Here is a 10,408-nt window from a genome sequence, read left to right on the forward strand (position 1 = left end):
GATGAAGATGAAGTGAAACAATTTCCACTTTTACACAAAACTTACCCATGTTTTAGGTCTAAATATGATAAATTTTGATAATCAGTATTACACAAGGGAACATTTATTATTTTTATTATTCATATATGTCTTATAAGCTTATAAGCGTCGCTGTTCCAACATTTTTAAACGTTTGCCTCTCTGTCATCCGGTAAATCTGTCAATGACAAATTAAAACGCAATGTCAAATTTGGTATTTTTCTTTGTTGATAAATAAATAAATAATAATTTTCCCAAAAAAAGGATAAAATTTGACAACTGTAATTAAACGCAAAATGGACGATGATGATTACTGGAATACTAGTGAAACAAAGGCAAAAGCATTTAGTTTTGATGACGATGTAGTAAGTGCTTTTGATTCAAAACTTTTAAATGTATATTATATACACTACTTTCTCTAATAGTCTCTTACGCTATGTGTTTTCAGCTTTCTCCACAAGAAATATTAGCCATTGGACAAAAGCCTTATTCAGGTTCTGGTGAAGAAGGAATACTCAATTCAAGTATTAGCAATATTAAACCAGCTTTAGTACCAATATCAAGTTTGGTATCATCCAAAGTTTTGGACCTATGTAAGTCTCACATTTTCATTGTAAAAGTTCATATTAAGACGTAGAAATCGTAGTAGTATTATTTATTTTAACTATTAATTATTTCCTACAATGGGATTTTGAGACTGAAATTAGAAAATTGCTAATATTTGTTGCAACTGAAGGCCAACCCCAATAACTACCACAAGTGTCATCTGTGTTCCGCATCCTACAACTTTCTGCCATTCCCACTAGATCAATGGCCCGAGTGGAAGGCCTGTAAAAAGCATATTAACATTTTGATGTGAAACATCTATAGGCTCACTTGTAAACAGAATTGTTGGCGTGGCGACGCTTGCCGTGGCGACGGGTCGCCACGCTATACTAAGGTATACATATATGTATATATTTTATTTTAATAATATTATCTTTTACGCATATTACTTGTACACACACAATGTTTCACATCTACGAGGCGTCCCATGACGGCTCACATTTTTTTAAACAGTGGTACTCGCACAATCTGGAAAGGATCTGAAGGAGACAAAATCTGAACCAGAGGAGACTGTTGCTATAACATTGAAGAGGCTTGTTCTTGGACGCAGTTGCTCTCTACATGTACACAGAAGTCTTAAAAGTAAAACTGAATTGTTGGATGGAGCAGTCGCTATTGGTGATGGAAATGCCATACTTACTGTGAGTAGAAGTAACAGAGTGAAGAAGAAGGTAGAAAATAAAACCAGTATAATTTTACAAATATCTTGGCGGCTCTAAAATTTGCCTAAGTCACTGCTCAGAATACAATATTAAGAATAACAGGGTGTCATAGGAAGGGACTTACACAGCACTCCTTGATGATTGCACACTAAATTATCTCGGACCGCCAAGATATTTGAAAAGCATAATTTAGCTTAGCTTACAGAATAGGGGTGTACATTAGATCATCTTCCTAGCCTTATCTCACTCACATGTGGTTAGTACACAAGGTTTTATAAACATTATAGTTTTGGGTTAAGTTTTTACGGACGGCTGCTGCTTGCCGCCAACCCTATTTGGGAGGTACAAAGAGATTGTACATTAGAGATGCCTATTTTAAATCTTATATACTCTATTTTACATCTCAATAATATATTAGTATACTTATGTTCCTTGTATCCAAGCTAATCTCAAAACAATACAATTGCACTGTCTATATATAATTTAAACCTCCATCTGTATTATTTCAGGTTGTTTTATTTCTAATACAAACATTGAATAAAAAACTTGTATATGAATTATTATCATCACGGCCGTTGGCACTCGGCCATTATATTGGTAATCTACAATCGGAAGGAAAGATATCTGAACTAACGGACTTATTAACGTAAGTACTTTAAATTTATTATAATAACATTTGATTAAAATAATAAATGTTAATTAATATATGTCAATTTGATTAAAGATAGGTAACGCATCTGCAATTGCCTATGCGCAAATGTCTATGGGCAGCGGTCGTTTCGCTATTTAGGCAGATTCAGGTGACCACTTACTCTTTTGCCACTTTATGACATTAAAAAAATATATGTACAAGTAAATTAATGGTTCCAGAATGCTGGGTCGGAGTCCAGATTCAGCTGTAAGTATATATTTAATCAAGTTAACCATAATCCCACTTTAGGCTTTGACTAGTGATATTTATTCATGAAACAATCCATCTAAATTCAATAATACATGTGAAGTCAACCCGCAATGGTTCAGCGTGGTTGACTATTGCCTAGTCACCCCTAACTTAGGGTAGACTCCGAGCCAATCAGTGAGACGTATATTGAGCTGATGATGATGATGAATTCTTTTATGAGTTTATGCATATTCTTATTAGTATAATGTTATACTGCTGTACAATAACAATCTCTGCTATAGAAATTATATAGTATTTAAAAAAAAATCGAATTGTTTTCTCAACAGATTTATCAATTTCAACACTCCGTAAAGAACCAAGGTGACAATGTAGATGGCTTGTTACGGAAAACTAACAACTTGTTAGCAAATCATTTCAACCAGCCCGGAGTTGATGCACACCAAGCCAAGATGGTTGCGGATTACGTGAAATTATTAGGTTACTTAGTTTTTTGACAGTACTTATTAAGATTTCCAGTTAGTTTTTTCTTTTCTTCTTTTTATAGTAAAAAGTAACAAGCAAACTGCCACCTAATTTCACTAATAGCAAATTGACTGCAAAAAAAGTTAAATCGTTTTCTTATCTGTAATTCTATCTATTCCTTATCCGGGCATAGACATAAAGGGTTGCCAACATCTACAACAAATTTGATTTATATGGAAACATTTCTAATTAAGTTAAAAAAAATATTAGTGATGTCTATGGTATTTTTTTGAAAATAGAACAAAAATTAGATTTGCAGTTGTCAGTAGCGAAAGTTTAGAATTTAAAAAGTCAATAATCGAATCGTCTATCTCTTTATATCTTGTCTATTTATGTTATTCTGTCTCTGTTTCAAGAATGGCAGAGTTTCGCTAAGAAGAATGAGCTGAATAATAAATCCGCACTGGAATGTCTCGCGTACTGCTGCAAGTTGCACTGGTCGGAGGGAGCAGGGAACATGATGTCACCTCTCACAGTGTGTCAACGGCAACAGGTATGATGCCTTTCTAATAAGCTACTTTGATCTATCAAAAATCGTTATAAAAATACAGATTTCAACAAAAAAATTAAAGTTTTTGGATTAAATATTTTTTTTATAATATCTGTTTTACTTGGTCTATCTATTATTTCGATTTGAGAGCTACGAAGTTACAATAAGGCACAGATTTATGCAAAATTTTTAATGAAATATACCATATTTAGAACTAGCAGTCGCCCGCGACTCCGTTCGCGTGGAATTATGAAAAAACTTAGTGTCTCATATATTCTTTCCGGCTATGTTCTACATCTATGCCAGATTTCAGCGAGATTCATGCACCTGTTCTGGAGATACCTTCTAACAATCATCCATACATGTTTGGAACATTCGAATTTATAATATTGGGAAGATTATTTCTAGTATCTTGCAGTTACTTTTAGCGATAAATTAAATTTAAAGCTTATTGTATATAAAATAGGTTTTATTTTCAAATGTATTCGCAGCTTTCCTTATTTTCTCTATGTATATTATTCCAGATCAGCCCCCTTCAATACGAGTGGGTGGTATTAAATGTACAAGCCAATATGAACAAGTGGGATATAGTAGAATCTCTTTTCACCAAAAAGGTACATTGTTATATGTAGCCTAAGGCCTAAGCCTAGGTGTCAATTAATTCCTTTCTTCCACAGAGTGTCATACAGTAATTTGATTCGTTTATTAACAAATATTATATTTGATTCTATTTTTCCAGGACTGGTTGGGACGTACCACTCTATCGTCCCACATTCCAGTAGAAAGTTTACTGGCAAGGCTAAGTGAGCTCCGCGCCGGAGGTCGCCTGCTGGCCACCGCCGTCAATACAGTTACAAATACTGAGGAAAGACTGAGACTAGCGCATAAGTACAAGGTGACTTATATGTGACTTGTCTCTACGGTGACTTATATTTGACTTGACGATAAGATGACTTATATTTGACTTGACGATAAGATGACTTATATTTGACTTGACGATAAGATGACTTATATTTGACTTGACGATAAGATGAGTTATATTTGACTTGACGATAAGATGAGTTATATTTGACTTGACGTTAAGATGACTTATATTTGACTTGACGATACGATGACTTATATTTGACTTGACGATAAGATGGCTTATATTTGACTTGACGATAAGATGACTTATATTTGACTTGACGATAAGATGAGTTATATTTGACTTGACGATAAGATGAGTTATATTTGACTTGACGATAAGATGAGTTATATTTGACTTGACGATACGATGACTTATATTTGACTTGACGATAAGATGGCTTATATTTGACTTGACGATAAGATGACTTATATTTGACTTGACGATAAGATGAGTTATATTTGACTTGACGATAAGATGAGTTATATTTGACTTGACGATAAGATGACTTATATTTGACTTGACGATACGATGACTTATATTTGACTTGACGATAAGATGGCTTATATTTGACTTGACGATAAGATGACTTATATTTGACTTGACGATAAGATGAGTTATATTTGACTTGACGATAAGATGAGTTATATTTGACTTGACGATAAGATGAGTTATATTTGACTTGACGATAAGATGAGTTATATTTGAGTTGTCGAAAAAATTACTTACATTTGACTTGACGATAAGATGACTTATATTTAACTTGTCGATGACTTATTTTTAACTTTTCGGTGACTTATATTTGACTTGTCGATAAGATGACTTATGTGTGGCTTTTTGTAAGTTGACTTAAATGTGTTTGTAAGTTGTCTTTACGGTGACTTATGTGTAATTTGTCGGTTAAGGGACTGGTATGTGACTTGTTGATAAGGTAACTTACGTTTGACTTGTAAGGTGACTTAAATGTAACTTGTCTTACGACCGAAACCGATATTCTTGAGATCTGTTAATACTATTTTAATTTACATGAAACTGAGTATAAGAGCGATCGACCTCTTAATAATAGATCATGTTTTCGATTGCTGATGCTATCTTTAGATCCATTTGATTTTAACCATTCATCAATATAAAGCCTGAAGATAATCCGAAATGGTTTTTGAGATAGTTTTCGACCGGATGAGGTAATTATTAAGGAAAGTTAATTTTCAGATACATTCCGTGGTAATAGAAACTCTCGCTAAACAAAAAGACAGAGCTGCTCTCACTAATTACAAAATGACACTTAACCCTCAGTCTGAAGAATATATTTACGCAGAGAATACTTTGAGAGACAGTGTATGTATATATTCCTTTTAATACAAAAACAACTGATTTTTATGGTATGAGTAAGAAAAAATATAATATAGGGATAAATATTTCTACGTATCAAAATTCTTCTCAGATATGTGCAGGTTACTTACGATGTTTTCTTTCACCGTAAGAACGTTATATAAATGTATATATTTAAATCGAAAATTGATGAACACATTGGTACATGGTGGTATTCTAACCCAGGACCTGCATTGCAAGTCAAGTGCTTAACCTCTGAGCCACCGTCACTCTAGGTAATAAATAAATTGGTGAATTCTACTATGAATACATAATGTATTTAATAAGATTTATATTTTTGTTCCAGTCTATAAAATGGAAGAATTAACTTGACTGCATATGTACGATAAATTGGAGAATCAAAACCTACAGCTTTGAATTTGATTTTGCGCATAATTTTTTAAAAATACAAAATAAAAATTCTTTTGGAGTTGCATATTCTTTGTTACGCTTAGAAAAAAATCTATATTCATTTTTATAAATATAAAACTTATTGTAAAGGTGTAATAAATCAAATTTATATATTTTATCTCTGGTGATATATCCTTTTTTTCCAAGTCTATGACACGGTAATAATAATACCGTGAGTGAGAGAGATACAGTTATACCCAATTCCTGTGACGTGACAAAGACAGGGATAACTATCTTCTGTCCCTTTCTGCGTACCAGGCTTTGGGGTTTGTTTGGAACAAAGGTTGTCCCCAACAAGCAACCTGTCCCTAACAAAGTTTGACATTCGTGTTATTTTTCGAAAATTGTGAGTACTTAGTCGCTGTAATTGTGCAAAAATATTTTGATATTTCAGTTTTAGTTAGGTAAAGTTTATAAAACATGGTATACTGCTGTATTGTTGGATGTAAAAGCCGTAGTGAGCGAAAAGAGGAAAACATAACCTTTCACTCGTAAGTACTGTAACTACGCACCTATTCAAATGTATTCATACAAAATAAGGAAGAAAATACAAAATAGTTGTTCTTTACAGTCTTTGTAATAACTAATATGTTAAAATACGTGTAAAATCAGCTAAAATAAAATTGTATTTTTCGAACATTATGCGCCCAAACGCAGATGTCATTTGTGTCAAATAATATACTCAAGTCTATGACACGGTAATAATAATACCGTGAGTGAGAGAGATACAGTTATACCCAATTCCTGTGACGTGACAAAGACAGGGATAACTATCTTCTGTCCCTTTCTGCGTACCAGGCTTTGGGGTTTGTTTGGAACAAAGGTTGTCCCCAACAAGCAACCTGTCCCTAACAAAGTTTGACATTCGTGTTATTTTTCGAAAATTGTGAGTACTTAGTCGCTGTAATTGTGTAAAAATATTTTGATATTTCAGTTTTAGTTAGGTAAAGTTTATAAAACATGGTATACTGCTGTATTGTTGGATGTAAAAGCCGTAGTGAGCGAAAAGAGGAAAACATAACCTTTCACTCGTAAGTACTGTAACTACGCACCTATTCAAATGTATTCATACAAAATAAGGAAGAAAATACAAAATAGTTGTTCTTTACAGTCTTTGTAATAACTAATATGTTAAAATACGTGTAAAATCAGCTAAAATAAAATTGTATTTTTCGAACATTATGCGCCCAAACGCAGATGTCATTTGTGTCAAATAATATACTGTGGATCTGGGAAACAAGCGGCCATATTAAACTTCTTTTCAAATTGGTTGGTTATTACCCGTAAAAATAATACCACCATCTTGTTATAAAAATTACCCTGAATTTAGGGGAAATAAAGTATAGTATTTGTAATGTATATAAATGAAACAATTCACATTTTTTAACAGATTTCAAAATGAGTAGTTTTTAATTCTGGTATATGCTGTGTTTTTTATTGATAATTCCTTATCCCGTTGATTTTAAAGAGTATATTTTTTAATTTGTCCCATGTAAATTTTATCGAAATCGGTTACTTAATTTCTTAGAAAGTACAATCAAAATATGTAGTTTAATATTAAGTAGTTTTACATATAGTGTTCACTGTAATGATATACAGAATAATTTAAAATTATATGACTTTAATATTGGTATGTTTTTTGTAGCTTTTTAAGAAGACTTAGGGCTTCGTGCATATCGAAGAAAAACAGGACATCGTTTGAATGCTGGTCTAATGGACCTAAGACTGAAGAGATTTTGGAGTCACTCAAGACATCCTAGATAAAGGCAGCCGCCGATATTGACATGGACCTCGTTCGTGCTGCGATAGACAACTGGCCGCGCAGATTGAAGGCCTGTATTCAAAATCACGGAGGTCATTTTGAATAAACTTTAGTGTCATAAGAATCTATGTTTTGTTAAGTTTATTTTGGTATATAAATGGTCACATAATGAATAAACTTGTTTCAATTATTTTATATTAAACATGTGACAGAATTTATGACCTGACTAAGTATTACTAAAAAATCTGTTTACCTAATCTTAGTCACATAAACAAAAATTACGCATTGTTTTTTATATTTATTACATTTATTAATTACAATATAATTGGGAATATATAAATTGGTCTATATTAAATTATATCGTAATTATTCATTTTCGGGACAAAACAAATAACTGGTAACCCCAATCCTTTTACTTATATATAGGTATAGTCTATAGTACTCTCTATCTGTCCCTTACGGGTGAACGCGCATGTCATATCTATATAATTCTTCATCTGAGTTTTTTTCCCTAGCACCTGCACCTGACAGCATTCTTATTTTTGCCATAGAGAAAAATACAAAATCATTATTTTTCTTCCCTACTAATTTATAATAAGAGTTTTTGAAAGAATGTCCTATGTCTAACAGTAGGCAAACAAAGATTACATGGAAATATGCTACTCTGTTAATTAATAGGTAATTAAAAAAAACAATGCTAAAGTACAAAGCCGTTTTTATTAATCATCAGGATTACAGCAGTCACTGTCTTCTACACCACACAACCTTAGCAAGTAAACGCATAGAGTGATACAAAGTAAACATCTTATGCACCTCATACAACTTGGTCCGCAAATGCAACACATCGCCGCTTTATTTTAGACTTTTGTTTCGTTGTATTCCTTTTAAATCCACAATCGTGCAATAAAATGTCGAAATTCGTGAAAAAATTATTTGTTTATCCACTTAAAATCTTCTATTCTTTTGTAGCACTAAAATTAACATCAACAATTTTATTGTAAAATCATCTATCGTAGTGTGACCACTGAGTTAGCCGCTTTCCGGTAATAAACTTGATACTAATTTTTAATATTTCATAAGTAATTTTTGACACTCTAATGTTATAATGAAGATCAAAGACATAATTAATTTTTATTATTTTTAAAATAATTGTTCTTCATATAAAAGTAAATTACATAGCAACACCAAATATAAATTTATGAATGTTATTATAGTCTGTACAAATGAATGTTTGTCTATGATTATTTATCTGTTCCATCTTTAAAACTCCTTATTATGCTCTTTGACTTCTGACTTCTGACTTTGACTTATGCGTTTTGACATCTGTTTAAAATCGCGCCAATACTTTGCAAAACCTAAGCAGTTATATTTTATATGAATGTGTAGTTAATGTACTTATTAATTGTTATAGTTCGCTGAAGATTTATTTGGAAATTACTGATTTAAAAAAAATTACGGTAAGTAACATTATCCTCTCTTTAATATCCACTGGTAAAGATTGACTTCATAATCTTTAAAGAATTTATTTATGCTGTTCGAAATTAATATCTAATTTTTATTTATAAACAAATATTTTGTAGTCATAAAAGTGAAAAAAAAAACGGATAGCCTGTTTAGGGGATAATTGCGAGAGAAGTTGTTTCCATGAGTATTATATTTTTTAATTAAGGATATCTAGTGTAAAATGTTTTGATGCGGGTACCCTTTGCTTACAAAGTGCCGATCTTCATTCTGAACAGTGTAAAGTTCTTTCATAGTCCTAGCGATCTTTCGCAGAACATATGAATTATAGTAGGTAATAGGAATATATCGCGTTCTCTGCAACTCGCTTCTCAGTAACGAGAATCTATAAACTGAGGAAATTTAAACTAAGATCAACAATTATATGGAACCATTGCCGCTCATTAGATTTAATTATTCTTGAGGAACTGCAAGTGCTTTCCTAATTCTTAAGAATTTGTTATGTATTTTTCTTAGTTATCTAAAACCTAGATAGAAAGATAGATCTAGATTTAAAGATATTGGTGCAAGGTAATATTTTCACTAGTGCATGTGCAAAGCAGAAAGTTCTCTCTCACTATAAAGATTACCCACACAAAATGATAAAAAGATACTTTAAACTTATACAATTGTAGACCTGGCGACTGTACTACGTTTGTGGGTTATCCACTTCTAAGATTACGTACGTTTTGAAATTAAAAAAGCCTTCGATAATGAATACTACTGCAATTTAATTCTCTGTCGAAAATATCGTCGTCGATTTTGTCGTCGTCGCCGCATTTCTGACAGCCGCAGACGCGAAAACATCCCAAGGCATAAGCGATACAGTACATCCAATTCACGACCTTCTCACAGAAGTTGCAACAACAGAAACAGCACATTGTCTGCAAACACAGACCATTCGATCATCGACACCGTGGTTTACGTGACATCTCTTACGTATTTATAAATATATCCATAGAAAACTATTGGAATATATCATTTTCTAAATCTTTTTATGCATATCAAAAAAATTGACGTTGTCAATGTCATCACCAAATAAAACAGAAGTTAGAACAGAAAAGGTAAAGGCGATATCTTGTTATTCTTGTCTTTGAAATTTAATTCCAACATACCTCTATTATTTAAAGCATAAACCTAAGCATAATATCCCTTGCCTAAGGCAAGTTATATTTGCAAACATTAAACAATTCACAAGTTATTTCGAATAATGACATGTCATATTTGCACCGCAACCGCGCTCCAATCATTAAAAGCTGTCCGT

The 10,408-nt window shown here is 32.3% G+C and overlaps 1 protein-coding gene across 1 annotated transcript; it reads left to right on the forward strand.

Annotated features, from left to right (window-relative positions):
• Positions 1–237: 237 nt before the first annotated feature.
• LOC106712346 (spermatogenesis-defective protein 39 homolog) lies at positions 238–5,856 on the forward strand. The gene is made up of 11 exons (XM_045684031.1): positions 238–383; positions 467–611; positions 1,078–1,265; positions 1,796–1,932; positions 2,157–2,184; positions 2,514–2,664; positions 3,066–3,202; positions 3,724–3,813; positions 3,939–4,094; positions 5,313–5,438; positions 5,779–5,856. The coding sequence occupies exons 1-11, from the start codon at positions 315–317 to the stop codon at positions 5,797–5,799; spliced, it is 1,248 nt and encodes a 415-aa protein (XP_045539987.1). The 5' UTR covers positions 238–314; the 3' UTR covers positions 5,800–5,856.
• The last annotated feature ends 4,552 nt before the right edge of the window (positions 5,857–10,408 follow it).

The sequence above is a fragment of the Papilio machaon genome, chromosome 24 (assembly GCF_912999745.1).
Source record: "Papilio machaon chromosome 24, ilPapMach1.1, whole genome shotgun sequence".
Lineage (NCBI taxonomy): Eukaryota > Metazoa > Arthropoda > Insecta > Lepidoptera > Papilionidae > Papilio > Papilio machaon.

Coding starts and splice junctions, on each gene's coding strand:
- LOC106712346 (XM_045684031.1), top strand. CDS start 315: ATGGACGATGATGATTACTGGAATACTAGTGAAACAAAGGCAAAAGCA. Junction 384..466: donor TTAGTTTTGATGACGATGTA/GTAAGTGCTTTT, acceptor ATGTGTTTTCAG/CTTTCTCCACAAGAAATATT. Junction 2,665..3,065: donor GGATTACGTGAAATTATTAG/GTTACTTAGTTT, acceptor CTCTGTTTCAAG/AATGGCAGAGTTTCGCTAAG.